The sequence below is a fragment of the Salmo salar genome, chromosome 26, assembly GCF_965601325.2.
Source record: "Salmo salar chromosome 26, fSalSal1, whole genome shotgun sequence".
NCBI lineage: Eukaryota > Metazoa > Chordata > Actinopteri > Salmoniformes > Salmonidae > Salmo > Salmo salar.
The window spans coordinates 25,481,085-25,500,117 of record NC_138316.1 but is presented as its reverse complement, the minus strand read 5'-3'; the positions used below and the strand labels follow the sequence as shown (position 1 = coordinate 25,500,117).

At 43.6% G+C, this 19,033-nt stretch overlaps 2 protein-coding genes across 3 annotated transcripts in view; both read right to left on the bottom strand.

Annotated features, from left to right (window-relative positions):
• The window catches only part of LOC106587514 (synaptotagmin-7), a 110,425-nt gene extending 105,262 nt beyond the window's left edge, over window positions 1-5,163 (bottom strand). Inside the window, exon 1 of one of the 2 annotated variants that reach the window (XM_045708164.2) lies at window positions 4,817-5,163. In XM_045708164.2, the coding sequence (XP_045564120.2) occupies window positions 4,817-4,850 (34 nt within the window). In that variant the 5' untranslated portion in view covers window positions 4,851-5,163. The remainder of the gene's footprint in view (window positions 1-4,816) is intronic. The other variant, XM_045708163.2, reaches the window with a different exon arrangement.
• Window positions 5,164-7,561: 2,398 nt separating this feature from the next.
• LOC106587515 (mitochondrial glutamate carrier 1) lies at window positions 7,562-17,661 on the bottom strand. Its single transcript, XM_082969556.1, has 11 exons — window positions 17,592-17,661; window positions 17,310-17,354; window positions 16,979-17,104; window positions 16,781-16,836; window positions 16,543-16,633; window positions 15,781-15,838; window positions 15,477-15,537; window positions 14,987-15,140; window positions 14,741-14,895; window positions 11,909-11,984; window positions 7,562-10,708 (listed from the first exon to the last, which is right to left on the bottom strand). The coding sequence occupies exons 2-11, from the start codon at window positions 17,327-17,329 to the stop codon at window positions 10,555-10,557; spliced, it is 951 nt and encodes a 316-aa protein (XP_082825682.1). The 5' UTR covers window positions 17,330-17,354; window positions 17,592-17,661; the 3' UTR covers window positions 7,562-10,554.
• Between the last annotated feature and the right edge of the window lie 1,372 nt (window positions 17,662-19,033).

Sequence of the window (19,033 nt, the reverse complement as noted above, 5' to 3'; positions counted from 1 at the left end):
CATGAATTATGCCAACAACCATCTATGAAACCTGCCAGTAAAACACTTGTCTTATATAGACCTTTCGCCCCACCCGAGAAAGGGAAAGGGAGACAGAACATTCCCTGACTATGTGTATTTTCACACATCCACTGCAGTGCCAGTGGCCTTGTGAGGAGAGGAAAAGCTGCCTACACTTATCGCTGTAATAAAATAGTGAGATTCTGCCAAAACTGCTAGGGGCACGAAGTATTTCAAACACCTGACAAAGCTTTTTCACACAATCTGAGTCTTAGTCTGGCTTTTTTATGGCGGTTTTGGAGCAGTGGCTTCTTCCTTGCTGAGCGGCCTTTCAGGGTATGTCGATATAGGACTCGTTTTCCTATGGCTATAGATACTTTTGTACCTGTTTCCTCCAGCATCTTCACAAGGTCCTTTTACTGTTGTTCTGGGATTGATTTGCACTTGTCGCACCAAAGTATGTTAATCTCTACGAGACAGAACGCGTCTCCTTCCTGAGCAGTATGACAGCTGCGCGGTCTCATGGTGTTTATACTTGCGTACTATTGTTTGTACAGATGAACGTGGTACCTTCAGGAATTTGGAAATTGCTCCCAAGGATGAACCAGACTTGTGGAGGTCTACAATTTGTTTTCTGAGGTCTTGGCTGATTTCTTTTGATTTTCCCAAGATGTCAAGCAAAGAGGCACCGAGTTTGAAGGTAGGCCTTGAAATACATCCACAGGTACACCTCCAATTGACTCAAATGATGTCAATTAGCCTATCAGAAGCTTCTAAAGCCATGACATCATTTTCTGGAATTTTCCAAGCTGTTTAAAGGCTCAGTCAACTTAGTGTATGTAATCTTCTGACCCACTGGAACTTCTGACCCACAGTGAAATAATCTGTCTTTAAACAGTTGTTGGAAAAATTACTTGTGTCATGCACAAAGTAGATGTCCTAACCGACTTGCCAAAACTATTGTTTGTTAACAAGAAATTTGTAGAGTGGTTGAAAAACTAGTTTTAATGACTCCAACCTAAGCGTATGTAAACTTCCGACTTCAACTGTATATACTGTATGCTATAATATGTATTGCATCTTATCCTATGCCGCTCTGTCATTGTTTATACATATATTTACATATTCTTATTCCATTCCTTACTTTGATTTGTGTGCAATAGGTATTTGTTTTGGAATTGTTAGATATTACTTGATAGATATTGCTGCACTGTCGGAACCAGAAGCACAAGCATTTCGCTACACTCGCAATAACATCTGCTAACCATGTGTGTGACCAATAACATTTGATTTTATTTTATTTGAAATCACCATTTTTGTCAACAATTTTTCAGTGAGAATCGCTATTGGCTCATTGACTTGTTGCTAGAAGTGGCTAGATTACGTTTTGCCATTGCCGTGACAACGTCTCAGCACCAATTTGCTTTGCTGGAGCACAACTGAGGTCCCTGACATAGCATTTTTGCCCACTCTCCTGCCGCTCACCCCCTCTGCTTGTGCTTCTCCGCCTGTATGTTGCGGTGACTTCTGTTGCACAGACAGCTTCTCCCACTTTAGTTTTTTAGTAGGAAAAGTTGGTAAATGCAACGAAACCGTAGAAATCCTTGATGTCAAAACTCCCCAAAGGCAGTCTGAAAAGTAGCTGAATTTCACACTAGCCTTTTTACCAATAAAAGTCGCTGGAGAGTTCTGAAAACTTGCTAAATATAGCGTCAAAGTGGGGGGGTGGTACTCTTTCCCTGGTCCAGTCAGTGTGCCCCCTCCGCAAAATCCTGCTGACATAGGGCCTCCCGAGTGGCGTAGTGGTCTAAGGCAATGTGCCACTAGAGATCCTGGTTCGAGTCCAGGCTCTGTTGCAGCCAGCCGCGACCAGGAGACCCATGGGGCGGCGCACAATTGGCTCAGCTTCGTCCGGGTTAGGGGAGGGTTTGGCCGGCAGGGATGTCCTTGTCCCATTGCACTCTAGCGACTTCTGTGGCGGGCTGGGCGCAATGCACGCTGACATGGTCACCAGGTGTATGGTGTTTCTTCCAACACATTGGTGCGGCTGGCTTCCGGGTTAAGCGAACAGTTCGGCTTGACTGGTTTGTGTTTTGGAGGACGCACGGCTCTCGTCCTTTTTCCTCTCCTGAGTCCATACGGGAGTTGCAGCGGATGGGACAAGACTGTAACTACCAATTGGATGGATACCACGAAAAATTGGTTAAAAAAATTATAATCTAAATCCCGCTGACATCCTTTTATAAATAATTATGATAACACATGGGTTTAAAAATGAAGTGTAGTAATTAATTTAACATCTGAAACATTTAAAAACAGGACAAATCTGAGGGGGCACATGCCCGTTTGCCCCCTATGGGCATGATGCCTCTGAAAGCTAACATTCTTGTTTCACAGAGCAACTATAATACACTACATGGCCAAAAGTATGGGGACACCCCTTCAAATTAGTGGATTCAGCTATATCAGCCACACCCGTTGCTGACAGGTGTATAAAATCAAGCACACACCATGCAATCTCCTTAGACAAACATTGGCAGTAGAATGGCCCGTAATAAAGAGCAAGGTGACTTTCAACGTGGCACCGTCATAGGATGACACCTTTCCAACAAGTCAGTTTGTCAAATTTCTGCCATGCTAGAGCTGCCCCGGTCAACTGTAAGTGCTGTTATTGTGAAAGTCTAGGAGCAACAACGGCTCAGCCCCGAAGTGGTAGGCCACACAAGCTCACAGAACAGGACCGCCGAGTGCTGAAGCGCGTAGCGCATAAAAATGGTCTGTCCTCGGTTACAACACTCACTACCGAGTTCCAAACTGCCTCTGGAAGCAACGTCAGCACAAGGCTGTTTATCAGGAGCTTCATGAATGGGTTTCCATGGCCGAGCAGCTGCACACAAGTCTAAGATTACCATGCGCAATGCCAAGCTTCGGCTGGAGTGGTGTGAAGCTCTCCGCCATTGGACTCGGGAGCAGTGGAAATGCGTTCTCTGAAGTAATGAATCACGCTTCACCATCTGGCACTCCGACGGACAAATCTGGGTTTGGCGGATGCCAGGAGAATGCTACCTGCCCCAATGCATAGTGCCAACTGTAAAGTTTGGTGGAGGAGGTATAATGGTCTGGGACTGTTTTTCATGGTTCGGGCTAGGCAACTTAGTTCCAGTGAAGGGAAATCTTAACGCTACAACATACAATGACATTCTAGACAATTCTGTGCTTCCAACTTTGTGGCAACAGTTTGGGGAAGGACCTTTCCTGTTTCAGAATGAAAATGCCCCCGTCACAAAGCGAGGTCCATACAGAAATGGTTTGTCGAGATCGGTGTGGAAGAACTTGACTGGCCTGCCCAGAGCCCTGATCTCATCCCCATCGAACACCTTCGGGATGAATTGGAACGCAGACTGCGAGCCAGGCCTAATCGCCCAACATCAGTGCCAACCTCACTAATGCTCTTGTGTCTGAATAGAAGCAAGTTCCTACAGCAATGTTCCAACATCTAGTGGAAAGCCTTCCCAGAAGAATGAAGGCTGTTATGGCAGCAAAGGGGGGGACCAAATCCAGATTAATTCCCATGACTTTGGAATGAGATGTTTGACAAACAGGTGCCCACATACTTTTGGCCATGTAGTGTAGGAACTTTTTGGAAGGCTTGATGAAAAAGTAAATAAGCCAGTAATTCTAGAATGGATGATGGAAAATGAACAGATCTCACATTTTCTGTGTTCATGAAAGTTTGCAATTTGCTTTTGCTATATTATGTGGATAGATTTAGGTCATTTTATAGAGTACAGTCTTCAGAAACCCACTTGTTCCAGACACCATCCTCTCTGCAAATGACCCTCAATATAAAGGCCTATTTTGCAAGTGATCTGTCACAAAAGGGATGTTCAAAGGGACACAGTGTTTATAGAACTAGGCCTTCTTATTTATCCAGACTACAGCCAAAAATATTTATTGGAACTGGGTGATTTATTGGAAGTGCATTTTTCACTGCCATAATGAGGCCATGAATGAATAAAGCTGAAAGCATTTCACGTTTCACTGACAGTCTTCACAGAGGATCATTCAGTTCACACATTTCTCTCCCTGAGCAGCAGGTGTTTGCTGTGAAGATGTGTAGCCTACTGCTGGCCACCAGGGGTGACACTTGGGGGCGGGAAGAGGGCCACTACTTCTCCATGTCACCTGTCACGCCCCCGATGCACGTGGGATACATTTCTTAAATAGGTGCCGCCTCTCAACCCCCCCCCCCCCCCACACACACACACACACACACACACAATATGCTGTTCTCTCTCTCTTTCTCTCAGACAGGGACACAAACACCCGTGGACATGATAGGAGATGAGATGACCTTGTGTGATTTGCCGCTCAGTTTACCTGACGTGAAAACCGGTGACACTCAGGCATGTAGGCTAACGTTAACAATACTGAGAGAACAACAAGTGCACAAGCATCTTTATCTTGCACCCGAGTCTTCATGCTGCCAGCCTAATTGTAGTCATTCCATCTACACAATTGCCTTTGGTGCGGTCTATGAACGATGATGTAGCCGTTGAATGTCATCCAGGCACATGACAAGGAATGTTACGAGTAAACAAAATCATGGGCTATGCATGCTGATAGAGATGACACTAATAAAATCAGCAATAACATGCTGCTTGTGTTGTGGCGATGACTCCCAGCATCATTACTTGAGACCAACAAATCATACTCAAGGGCGTTTTTGAACCAACACAAGAGCCTCAAACAAACTAGCCTAAAAGGGAGACAGACAGTCTGGCATGGAATATATAAATTGAGGTCTTTATCTCACCTTTGCTGTTCCCTTCTTCTCTGTTTAGATGCATGGCTGTTGCTTTTTTCAGTAAAGCTGTATTCTTCTATTTTAATTTTTAAGGAATAGCCTTCGTGTTGAAAACTCCAATTCCAATTTTGCTTTTTATTTCTTGCCATATATTGTCTTGCTACTCAGCGAGTGCGCGTGGACGCGCGCGTATTTGAGCGTCCTCCCAGTATTTCGCTCGAGCAGGTAGGTAATGTTGGTGCCTGAATCTATTTAGTATCTCTCTCGCTCTGCTTTTTTCTCTCTCTCTCTCCAGTTCAGAGGCGCTCAAAAGGGATGGTCGCAATAAGATTGCAGGGAGGAGACAGACGGGCGGGGTGACGTGAAAGCAGTCCGTGCAAAGTACTCGAGCTGGAGTCAAAATCCGTGTTCGGGCTATGGTTCCCGCCAGCTGATGGAACTTTAATGTTGCCTATTTTTTTAAGGGACTTAATCGTCACCAAATTGTACGCTCCTCGTTCGACCAAGTTAGATGTTAGTCTACAGTCACCATTATATCACCATCCTTATCCTCACCTCAATCACTATTATCATTATAATCCCTTCATTTCATAAGCATGTCCTTTGAGAATTCCAGAAACCGACTCAGATGGCTAAAACATATAGAGGGGGCGAGAGAGGGATTGATTCACCACAAAAAGAGACCTGGAAATGTGTGTGCCTTTGTGGCCTCACAATTAACCAAACTGGAAATGTGCGAATAGATGTCTGTAGATGTGTAGTCTCAGCCTGGTTTGGTTGGTAGTCTATTGGCGACAGGTTGTCAGTGACTCCCAACTGCATGTGGAAAATTAATTGGGGGTCGTGGGTGAGAAACGGTTGCCTTTTCTTGCGCGCACATGCTGTAGCCTACCACCTTCACATTTTTTGTGCGATAAACGTTGGTTCATCCTCGATTATTTGAGCCTGTTAATTTTAACACTCAATCTGTATTCGCCATAGGACTGTTATAGCCAATACGAAAAGTTGATTTACTCACCGCTCACGTCCACCCGTAGCAACATGACTGACATGGCTCACCAGCGGTCCCTAGTGTTGTAGAATATCGAATGGCCAACAGTCCATTCAATAATTGTTATTTTATGAAGGCATATTAAAGTTTGGTGTAGCCTAATCTTATTTACGCATTTTCATTTGACCACATGCCAAATATTTAATGACGTGGGCTATCAATTACGCGTTTAATTGATATTGATAAGTAGGCTAGCCCGTGTAAAATTGAGAAACATTTTTACTCAAATTTTACATTGAAAATGTTTTAAACTAAATCTGCTAAAGCTACTGGCTTGTATGCATACAAGATGGTCTATGCATAAGCATCTACTTTTGTCTCACCCATCTTCCATTCCTTAACCTTGAGTGCTCAATAATAATGGAGGCCAATGACACCTCCATGAGATTGGAGTTGATATGCTGGCCCTTGGAGGATGCTGGCCATGTGCCTCTTCCTGTCTCATTGTGAGCCTTTTGGCTGCAAGATAATGCTTTCTCTGTCCCAGAACTCAGTTGTCTGTCTGGCATCTCTCTCTCACTGACACTGAGTGTACAAAACATTAACATTATTGAGTTGCACTGCACTGCATTGATTTTGCAAGGTGTAAAAATCGTTCCACTGTGATGCTGGCCCATGTTGACTCCAACGCATCCCACAGTTGTGTCAAGTTGACTGGATGCCCTTTGGGTGGTGGACCATTCTTGAGACACACGAGAAACTGTTGAGCATGAAAAACCTAGCAATGTTGCAGTTCTTGAGACACTGAACACACTGGCTTTTAGATTTTTTTTTTAAGCCACCCATCAGAGTAAATGTCATTCTGGTTCATTTGCTCTGTTGTATTGTGAGCAAATGTTAAGGTTGAACACCGACACATTTGTTGCTTTAATGAGGCTTACACATGTGTATGAGTACCTCAAGAGCCTATGCATATCCCAATGTTGGGATAGTTACCACTTTAGGGAAAGGGGATACCTAGTCAGTTGCACAACGGAATACATTCAACTGAAATGTGAATCAGAGAGGTGCGGGGGGCTGCCTTAATCTACATCCATGTCATCAGTGCCCAGGGAGCAATTGTTGTTGGGGATTAACTGCCTTGCTCAAGGGCAGAACACCACATTTTTCCACCTCGCCAACTCTGGGATACGAACCAGTAACCTTTCGGATATTGGCCCATCACTCTTAACCGCTAGGCTACCTGCTGCCATTATAATGTTTTTAACTTTAGATTAAAATGTGTAATTTGCAACAATATTCAAGAAACATTTTATTTTGCAATATACAAACTTAAAATGATGAACAGGAGTGACATTTACTCTCATGGATGGCCAAAAATAACTATATTAAAGCCACACCCCTAATAGGCCAAGCCTCCTTAAAATAACATAGAATTACATTAAAAAAGACCCAGCATGAAAGTTAATAAAATACCAATTGATGGTTGAATTAACCCATGTTTGGTAATCCAAACAACCCAACATGTTGGGTTATTAATGCAACCCAACTGGCTTGGTCAAAATAACCCAGTGTGTGGTCTGTCCAATATTTACCCAGCGCAGGGTTACCAAATAACCCAAATTGGGTTGCTTTTAACCCAGCATTTTTTTGAGTGTAGGTTACAGCCCACTCAGAGCTACACGCTGGATCTCAAACAAAGACTCCAATAGCCCTCTCTGCATCTCTCATAGCACTTGCTCCCCCCCCCCTCTCTCTCTCTCTCTCTCTCTCTCTCTCTCTCATCATCATCATCATCTCTGGCATGAATATGAATTCACCTGTCACACTGTTGCCTCTGAACTCAAGGCAACTCTTTCATTAACGCAACTTCAGCAATGCTGAAGGGTTTTCATTGACATTATGTAATTTTGTAGCCGCCAGCTTGCCCCAATACCAATCTGCATGGGGGAAAAAGCTAATGTAGACCTATGAAGTGCAGTTTTCTAAAATGTTAGGTACATTTTACAGTAAATTCATTGTTGGTGAACCAGTGCCATTTACTGTACTGTAGATTGCAAATAATGACTACAGAACCGTAACAGAGTTAGATCGCTTACAGTAGATATTCCTATACATTTCAGCCATACTTGCTGGTAAAATTTCTTCCACTTTCATAGCCCTGAGACACAATTCCTGCCTGTTATACACCATCAAAGGAGGTAGAGGTCATTTCACGAGCCATTTACACACCATGCTCTCCCATTCCCCTGGAACAGAGTGAATAATATAGCTATTGCAATGCCCCTTGAGAATGTAATTTCTCAACATATGAAATGTCATAGTAAATAAGCTAATTGATCACTAGGAAGGCAATTTAAGTCTTATGAAAGTGAAATGTATGGCACTGCCTGTGACAGTAGGCCTACGATAAATTGGATCTAGATTGATATGATGAAATTGATCTAAATGATGGTGGGGCATCTACATCCCCTCTGGTCTGTGTGTGTTTGACAGTCCTTGGCAGTAGATTCTCACCCTCCAGGCACTCACTTCTTTTGTAATCAATGCCCTGATTTGGTTGAGTGCCTCGATCTCCCCATCTCTCATCTCTCCCCCTTCCCCTCCCTTCCCTTCTTCCAATTTCTAATTGGTTTACCCTATTCCTTGACTCCACCCTGTATTAGCCATATTCCCCTGTGCAGCATACAAAGTACATAATAATAACATATTTGAATGATTATTAATAATTAATAATATCAATAACAATCATAGTACAAACATAACATCTCCTTGTAATTGTATTACATTCTATGAAATGTAGTATACATTAAATGCATGCCAGCTTGCAGCTGCTCCATCTACTGGACAGATGCTAACACTGTAATAACCACATAACAACGGAAGGTGTAAATAATGTGTCCTCTATACACAGTGTCTCTGCTTGCTTGTTTTCAAATGGGATCTGAGTGGTATCCATGGGAGTGGAGAAAGACAAACACTGCAGGTGGGAAATGGATCTCCTCCAAAGGAGATATTGCCAAGAAAGCAACAGGACACAAGGATAGCCATGCCCATGTGAACTAGAGAATCTGGCTATTGGATGGACACATGACAATGGTTCCTTAGGAATGAGACAGACCGACAGAGACAGCGAGATACTGAGATAGATTAATTTGGTGAAGCAAATGCATCAAACAATCCCTCCATTGTTTCCTTGGTTACCACAGTCTAGGGGAACTCTTCAGATTTCCTTGAGACTTGTTACGGTAGAAGGAGGACAAACCACACACCAAAGGCTGTCACACAAATAGAGAGAAAGAATCATAAGACAACACGGGTAGCACAATCCCATTCATTATTTTCAGACAGCAATATATACGAGAGGAATACATTTTTTCTGTTCTTATTTTACCTCAAATGAATAATACAATAGCTGTCAGTCTGTTTTACACCTTCAGTGCACATCCATATTCACAACTCCAAACGAATAACCCAACACCCACCATATCTACAGGGGAGGGAAGAGGGGTGGCGACATAAAAGTGCTTCGACGTGCATGTGTCCTCCTGAAAAGAGGGAATATCGGTCCAGTGAAGAACCAGCACAATATAGAATCTAGGTTACTATGATACAGGGGTCATACAGGGTCTACAAATGTACCTTTCAGTAATGTTAATGGCGATGGGCTTGCACAAATGTCAAGGGTGTTTTTATCTTTTTAATTTGATGACTTGACTCTGGCTGAGTGCTGTGAGTGAAGGGCCACGCTCAGAACCCTGGGGTGTATTCATTACACATATTCTGTTGCAAAACATTTTGTCTGTTGCAAAACGTTTTCTAACAGAAACCGTTTACTTCAAACGGAAAACATTTTGCCCACGAATGTGAGACTTTCTATCGGACAAATTCAGGCAGGTCCCTGAACTGACATCTAGTTACAAAATGGTGCCAACATGGTGGCTGGGCAGCAAGTTGTGTTTGGTGTGTAATCACCAATGTCACCAACCAGCAACATTTTTTGCAGGCAATGTTGACTCTTTCAAGGCCCACAGCTTGAGTACATTGTTTCCAACATCTGCCAACATCTTATGTTATCTTTGGTAATCCTGAATAGTGAATACACCTCAGATCAGCTCTTAGTATCACTGTGATGAAATACTCAATGCATTCTTGTAAGAAGAATGCAATTCTAAAGCTTCTTTACGGATGAAGAGGGAAACACCATTTGGAAAAAGGTACAGAAGCTGTGCAAAACAGCCACAAAACCACAATAAAACATAGCATCAATACAGACAGAAGATATTACAGTACAGTCATGTTTGACAGATTTATATATCATGATAGCATCATCTTAGTAAAAACAATAAAGAGAATTCCATGACTAAATCTTGATAAAGCACAACTAAAAGTACACTTGAAATGATATTGAATTATTATCATATAGTTATAAATCAGACCTAAATTTAAATATTTACAGTAATTCATCTCAGGTAGGGGATATAATAAAGGATGACCTATCAGAACACCCTCAACAGGTGCAGAGGACAAACTTTGGTCTAGAACACACACACCGTTCTGTCTGACTCTGACTAACTCCTTAGGGCTTAGGCTAATGTGGGCTGTGTATGAGAGGAAGGTACCAGATTACCTGGCTCCAGTGTGGGCTGTGTATGAGAGGAAGGTACCAGATTACCTGGCTCCATTGTGGGCTGTGTGTGATAGGAAAGAATCAGATTACCTGGCTCCAATGTGGGCTGTGTATGAGAGTGCAAGACTAGTTGTTCTGTTGAGGCAGGAAGCTGAGAAGGAACTCTCCCATTCCCAGGAAGTAGACCACCTGTGCGATGCCAAAGAGGGGAGCAATGACCAGAGCACGGCAGTACGCCCCCTTCAGGAAAGCAGAGGGACCCTCTTGGCGCAGAATCTTCCTGTTAAACAAGAGGGTCGTGATATAGGGGTGTATCTACAGTACCAGTCAATAGTTTGGATACACCTACTCATTCAAGGGTTTTTCTTTATTTTTACTATTTTCTTAATTGTAGGATAATAGTGAATACATCAAAACTATGAAATAACACATGTAATCATGTAGTATCCAGAAAAGTGTTAAACAAATGAAAATATATTTTATATTTGAGATTCTTCAAAGTAGCCACCCTTTGCCTTTATGACAGCTTTGCACACACTTGGCATTCTCTCAACCAGCTTCACCTGGAATGCTTTTTTGAAGGAGTTCCCACATATGCTGTGCACTTGTTGGTTGCTTTTCCTTCACTCTGCAGTCCAACTCATCCCAAACCATCTCAGTTGAGTTGAGGTCAGGCAAAGGGTGGCTACTTTGAAGAATCTAATATATAAAATATATTTTAATTTGTTTAACACTTTTTTGTTTACTACATGATTCCATAGGTATCACGTTTCAGGTAAGACCCAGATGCAGACAACGTCAAAGTAACAACAGTTTATTAATTCGAACAGGGGCAGGCAAAAGGCAGGTCAAGGGCAGGCAAAGGTCAGTAATCCAGATAGGTGGGGTAAAGGTAAAGGATGGCAGGAAGGCTCTGGTCAGGCAAAGGTCAGTAATCCAGAAAGGTGGGGCAAAGGTACAGGATGGCAGGCAGGCTCAGGGTCAGAGCAGGCAGAATGGTCAACACCGGGAAAACTAGGAAACAGGAACAATCGAGAGACAGGCTCAGAAAGAAAAATGCTGGTTGGCTTGACAAAACAAAACGAACTGGCAACAAACACTCAGAGAACACAGGTATAAATACACAGGGGATAATGTGGAAGATGGGTGACACTTGGAGGGGGTGGAGACAATCACAAAGACAGGTGAGACAGATCAGGGTGTGAAAATAGGTGTTATTTCATAGTTTTGATGTCTTCACCATTATTCTATAATGTAGAAAATAGTAAAAATAAAGAGAAAACCTTGAATGAGTAGGTGTGTCCAAACTTTTGACTGGTACTGTATATTCTAGCCTAAAATGCCTTCTCTGTTTATTTCATAGTACCAGTAGATGTTGTAATGTTCTACCATCAGATAATATGGATATAATCGATCAGAAAAGTCCTGTCAAAACCAGGAGGGAAGCAGTGGAAGAGTTAGAGTGAGAAGGAGAGGTTACCTGATGCAGTCTGTCACTCCGCTGTAGGTGTCCTCCTGACTTCCCCGTGTCATGGTCTGAATTCTGGTCTTAATCACTATGACACACATACTGTATCAATTGGCTTACAGGGCACATGGCAGGCATAATCAAATCAAATCACATTTTATTTGTCACATGCGCTGAATACAACAGGTAGACCTTACTGTGAAATGCTTACTTACAACCCCTTAACCAACAATGCAGTTTTAAGAAAAATAAGAGTAGGGCCTTTCTCTGACACTGACTGGTATATAGGTCCTGGATGACAGGAAGCTTGGCCCAGTGATGTACTGGGCCGTACGCACTACCCTCTGTAGCCCCTTGCGATCGGAGGCCGAGTAGTTGCAATCCCAGGCGGTGATGTAACCAGTCAAGATGCTCTCGATGGTGCAGCTGTAGAACTTTTTGAGGATCTGAGGACCCATGCCAAATCTTTGGGGGAATAGGCATTGTCCTGCCCTCTTCACGACTGTCTTGGTGTGTTTGGCCCATGATAGTGTGTTGGTGATGTGGACACCACGGAACTTGAAGCTCTCAGCCTGCTCCAGAACAGCCCCGTCGATGAGAATGGGGACGTGCTCGGCCCTCCTTTTCCTGTAGTCCACAATCATCTCCTTTGTCTTAATCACATTGAGGGAGAGGTTGTTGCCCTGGCACCACACTTTCAGGTCTCTGACCTCCTCCCTATAGGCTGTCTCATCGTTGTAGGTGATCAGGCATACCACCGCTGTGTCGTCTGCAAACTTAATGATGGTGTTGGAGTCGTGCGTGGCCACACAGTCATGGGTGAGCAGGGAGTACAGGAGGGGACTAAGTATGTGCCCCGTGTTAAGGATCAGCGTGGCAGATGTGTTCTACCCTTACCACCTGGGGGCGGCCAGTGAGGAAGTCCAGGATCCAGTTTCAGAGGGAGGTGTTTAGTCCCAGGGTCCTTAGCTTAGTGATGAGCTTTGAGGGCACTATGGTGTTGAACGCTGAGCTGTAGTCAATGAACAGCATTCTCACGTAATTGCTCATTTTGTACAGGATGGAAAGGGCAGTGTTGAGTGCAGTAGAGATTGCGTCATCTGGATATGTTGGGGCGGTATGGAAATTGTAGTGGATCTAGGGTTTCTGAGCTGATGGTGTTGATGTGAGCCATGACCAGCCTTTCAAAGCACTTCATGGCTACAGACGTGAGTGCTATGGGTTGGTAGTCATTTAGGCAGGTTACCTTAGTGTTCTTTGGCACAGGGACTATGGTGGTCTTTTTGAAACATGTAGGTATTACAGACTCGGCCAGGGACAGGTTGAAAATGTCAGTGAAGGCACTTGCCAGTTGGTCAGCGCATGCTCGGAGTACACGTCCTGGTAACCATCTGGCCCTGCGGCCTTGTGAATGCTTAACTGTTTAAAGATCTTACTCATGGGCCTCCCGAGTGGCACAGTGGTCTAAGGCACTGCATCGCAGTGCTAGAGCCGTCACTACGGACCCATGCTCAATCCCGGGCTGTATCAGAACTGTCCGTGATCGGGAGTCCCGTAGGGTGGCGCACAATTGGCGATGTTTCGTCCAACACATTGGTGCGGGTGGCTTCCGGGTTAAGTGGGTGGGTTTTAAGAAGCACGGTTTGGTGGGTCATGTTTCGAAGGATGCATGACTCGACCTTCGCCTCCCGAGCCAGTTGGGGAGTTGCACTAATGAGACAAGATCGAAATGGGGGAGAAAAAGGGGGTAAACATTTTTTTTAAAAGGTCTTAGTCACATCGACTGCGGCAAGCATGATCACACTGTCGTCTGGAACAGCTGGTGCACTCATCCATGCTTCAGTGTTGCTTGCCTTGAAGCACGCATAGAAGTAATTTAGTTCATCTGGTAGGCTTGTGTCACTGGGCAGCTCGCGGCTGGACTTCCATTTGTAGTCCGTAATAGTATGCAAGCCTTGCCACATCCGACGAGTGTTGGAGCCGGTGTAATATGACTCAATCTTAGTACTGTATTAACACATTGCCTGTTTGATGGTTCGTCTGAGGGCATTGCAGGATTTCTTATTAGTGTCCGGGTTAGAGTCTCTCTCCTTGAAAGTGGCAGCTCTACCCTTTAGCTCAGTGAGGATGTTGCCTGCAATCCATGGCTTCTGGTTGGGGTATGTACGTAATATTCCTCAATGAAATCGGATGAGCGCCAGAACATATTCCAGTCTTTGCTAGCAAAATAGTCCTGTAGCTTAGCATCTGCATCACCTCTGTATTGAGCGAATCACTGGTACTTCCTGCTTTAGTTTTTGATTATAAGCAGGAATCAGGATGATATAATTATGGTCAGATTTGCCAAATGGAGGGCGAGGGAGAGCTTTGTACGCATCTTTGTGTTTGGAGTAAAGGTAGTCTAGAGTTTTTTTCCTCTCTTCTTGCACATGTAACAGGTAAAACAGATTTTAGTTTTTCTGCATTAAAGTCCTCGGCCACTAGGGGCACCGCCTCTGGATGAGCATTTTCTTGTTTGCTTATGGCTTTATAGAGCTCGTTGAGTGCGGTCTTAGTGCCAGCATCGGTTTGTGGTGGTAAATAGACAGCTACGAAAAAATATAGATGAACACTCTCTTGGTAAATAGTGTAGTCTACAGCTTATCATGAGATACTCTACCTCAGGCAAGCAAAACCTCGAGACTTCCTTAATATTTGATTTTGCGCACCAGCTGTTATTGACAAATAGACACAGACGTCCACCCCTTGTCTTACCAGAGGCAGCTGTTCTGTCTTGCCGATGCACGGAAAAACCACAACTGTATACACACTCATACCTGTATACACACACACAACTGTCCTTACCATCCACAGGATTAACTGCCACAGCAGCTGTACTGCCAGCGATGCAGCCTGATGCAAAGGACACATAAAAGGGAGCGGGGCCATCAGCCCCACGGCCACCAAGACTGTTCAGATTGGCAAACAGGGGGAAGTAGATTATGGAGAATGGCACGTCCCTAAGAGAACAGAGGAATGGTCCATCAAATGTGAATGATCTTAATTTGTGTGTTCTTGCAAGGTTTCCATTGTGTCTTCGTGCAGATGTACCTCAGGAGTGTGGCCCCCAGGCCCTTGTAGAGCCCTGCAATGCCCTGGCTCCTCAGCAGCTCCCGGGTGAGCTGCATTGCTGTATGGGACCTCAACTCCACTGGGCCCCCAGGGGCCCCAACTGCAGCCTGGGACATCAGCTTCCTCTGAGCCTCTACATGTGTCATAACACACACAACATCATCAGTATCATCAGTGTGACATAATCAACCAGGGACAGAGAAGCAGGAATGCCCCAGGAGAAGTTGACAAACAAAAATACATTTGGGGAGTCACAGGAACACAAGGAAGAGTCACAAATGGGGTCCCAATAAAATAACTATTGTACATTGATACAATAACAATGCTGGCTGTTACTGATTCTAACTGATCAGATCTCTGTGATCTGTTTGTGTTTGTTTGGCTGACAAGACATTGGTTAGTCATGAAACACTGACTGGGAACAAGGGAACATACATCCTCCTCTCTCCTTCTTCTACCCATTTCTCACCTATCCGCCCTGCATCCTGTAACTGGATCTTTAGCATCTCCATGGGAGTGGTGATGATGACCTGCACCAAGAGATGGAGAGATGAAGAGACAAAAAGATGGAGAGACAAAGAGATGGAGAGACAGAGAGACAGAGAGATGGAGAGACAGAGAGATGGAGAGACAAAGAGATGGAGAGACAGTGTGACTGTGTTTCAGAAGAGTTCAAATACCCAGGCAGACACACAACTATTGTGCATAATTACTGTTGAGCCACAAGATGGTAGTAGAAAGCTGTCTGAGGCTGATACCCCAACTGATCTTACTTGACATGTACCAGCACCACAACCTGCCAGCATCTCCCTCAGCAGGGTGAGCTTCTGACTGAGAGAGAGAACAAATGTCATCATTATTTTGGTTCAATGACTTTGCTAATTTCTCTGGATGGTCTGGTGCTATCTCAAGTGATTTCCATACATTAAACAAAATGCATACAACATAAAACTCTCTGTTTCTATACACATAGGACATAACAATAAACATGCATAAAACAATAAACATACCATTAGTGATACACATAAAGAAACATACATAAACACACACACACACACACATACATGCACACACTGACACACACAGACACACACACACACGCACTCACACAGTCTTAGAAACATGTTAATAATTCACCAGTTTACTAGCGCAGGTCACTCAATAATTTATCAGCCATGTTGTTGGTCCCCATGGAAATGTTGAGGGACGCTAAAGATATCCCATGTATGTCATGCGGATAATGCTGCAGGGGCCTGTGGGATTGCTCCTATCATCCATGCTGTATGTTTACAAAATATTTATACCTCTAGATCCCAGCACATAGTGAAGATATTATTAGAATCCTATTTGTGATATGTATATCAAATCCAAACAAGAAGTTAGTTAAAGCTGATGTAGTATACACTACATCTTTCAAGTACATCTATTCAAAGAGATCAGAGTGGGCAAGAGGTTGGTGTACCAGTCAGTTACGACTGGTGTATGATTGTATTTGACAGGCAGGTATTTGAAAGAGGCCTCTGAGCACTACTCACCCATCCTTGGACAGGTGCTGTCTAAAGAAGTCATTGGCAGCTAGTTTGATGGCCTTCTCTGGAGTGACCAGAGTCAGGTTTACAGCAGCACCTAATGGTCAAAGAAATAGAGAGACACAGAGTCATAAACAAAGAACATGCTCAAACCTGTGTGCACACACACGCACGCATGAACACACGCACACACACGCACACACTCATACACACATACACACACACACACACAATTTTGTCCTACCTCTGTACATGCCAAAGTACCCCTCTGATTTGATGGTCTTGATAAGGCAATCTGACCTGTGTAGTGAACGCAAAAGATTACTTTGCATTGACCTCAGAGAATCAACCAGAGGTATGCAGATACTACAAGCAAACTGCACGTTTTAGAATTTCTAAATGAGACTGGTTAAAAGTGTGTGTTGAACAGCATTGTACATACATGCTGGTGTAGAGACGGGAACCATTTTGCTGGTTCTGGAGACGGGTCTTGGCTAGGTCAATAGGAAATACACATGTCACACCTATCAGTCCAGCAATTCCCCCATTGATCAATTTGGCAGGTAAACTGAGAGGGAGAGAAAGAGAGAAGGGTGAGAAGGGATCAAAAAGGTGACAATGACCAATCAATAACAAAAGTTAAAAACAAGAATGAGAGAGCGGGAAAATGGTGGCGGAATTAGTTCAAGACTCAAACTAGAACATCAATTAAAACATGTGATAAAATCCTCTCAGATTCTTCTGTTTCCATCAATATCCTTATCCGCACTTACCTGATCTGCTTGTCAGCCATCTGTCTGTGTATCTGTAAACGTGATCTGCAAGGAAAACAATGGATTAGTGGAAGATAGATTGAGAATACCTCGGACAACCAGCCAAGGTTCAACCATCAGTTTTAGTCAGTCAGTCAAGTTATTGGCCAGCTGTGGAGGAGAACTGGAAAAGAACAGAGTACAAATCCATATCAGAACAGTAGTCTGACACTCAGTTAAAGCTTTGAGAAACATCTGTGCATGGAAAGTACTTGGCTTATCCCTGGGCATAGTAGCATTTACCTCAATGTTGTGTTGGCTGGTTACCTGAAATGAAGAGTGTTCATTCATTGAGCCCTGCTTTCAGAAGAATATGATCGTACAGCCACCCTCCTTCTGGACCAATCACATCAATCCTTCCCCTCCACCCCTCCACCCCTCCCTCAACCCTAATTCTAACCCCAACTCTTCTATTTCCTCTGCTCCTACTCCTCCCAAATCTCTCCTGATTTGTGTGTGTGTGCATTGTATTTGAATGGAGCAAGAGAAAGCAGAGAAAGAGAGAGGGAGATGGGACATCCAATACTGTGATTAGAAATATGGGTGTATATCTGTTTGAGGTCTAGTCTGTCAGCTCACGGCACTCCTTCTCTCTTTGCAGGCATGTAACAATATATCTTTGACCAAATATTTTGCTTTGTTGTCTTTATAAAAGGATCCACTGTGCTGTGCTGTGCTGTCTCAGTGTGTGTGTGTGTGTGTGTGGGGGGGGGGGGGGGGGGGGGGGGGGCTAATCATAGAATAGTACCTAAGAGAAGGCACAGGAGGGGTCTGTCTATTCAATGTCTGCTTTTCATTTATATATACAGTATGAGCTCATGTATTTTTCATTGCCAGGAATGGATTACATGTGGTAATGGAGAGACTTACCACATCTAGTTTGTTAATACATCATAAATAAATACTTCTACATAACACTAAACCCATTCCACCACCTATCTGCCTTGCACATTCAGATTTGAGTGTTATGATTGTCAGGTAAACCTGACTTAACATAATTCACCCTCGTTAACTACACATCATTGCTTACCCGGTGAACCTTCCACATAAATGTATACACAGATCGGATATTCAGTACATTATGCTTATGTTTTCCTTGCTGCATTTCAGGGCTCATCACATCGATGCTGAGTGCAACTGCTGAGGCTACTTATTTCCACTTGGTGAAGCTGAACCCTGTTGCTACCCATTTCACATCTCAGGTGAAGTTAATCATGATATAGCGAAATCTATGATATTTGATACTGCAAAATCTATTGCTATTGACCTCACTTTGAGCCCTAAAGTTCATATTTTCTAATTAAGAGTGACAAAAAGAGAAAATCTAGGAAAGCCATATACCTGAGTTACAATTCCTCTGTGTTACAATTTCTTAGCTCATCTCTCTGTCTCTGTCTCTGTCTCTGTCTCTGTCTCTGTCTCTGTCTCTCGCTCTCTCTCTCTCTCTCCCACTCTGTTCAAAGTCTGTTCCAAAGATGGTGGTACAGTACTTTGGACCATACTCTCATTGGTTGCTTGTGTGGAGGTGTGGTCAGGCTCATCAAAGCATTGTATGTCTGTGCATATTTTACAGTACGCCTGTAATTCTGCATTCTGTAATAATGAGAGGTTATGTTCAAAAGCCTAGCTGTTTGCTAATTTTATGCATATTATCTATCTGTGTTAACTTATACATAACCTGCTCA

Bases quoted from the DNA above. Each gene is read 5' to 3' on its own strand.
- LOC106587515 (XM_082969556.1), bottom strand. From the start codon at position 17,329: ATGGCTGACAAGCAGATCAG. The intron at 17,105-17,309 runs GTAAGTGCGGAT...TCTCCCTCTCAG, and splicing joins ATGGCTGACAAGCAGATCAG to TTTACCTGCCAAATTGATCA. The intron at 10,709-11,908 runs GTAACCTCTCCT...CTTGTTTAACAG, and splicing joins GGAGTGACAGACTGCATCAG to GAAGATTCTGCGCCAAGAGG.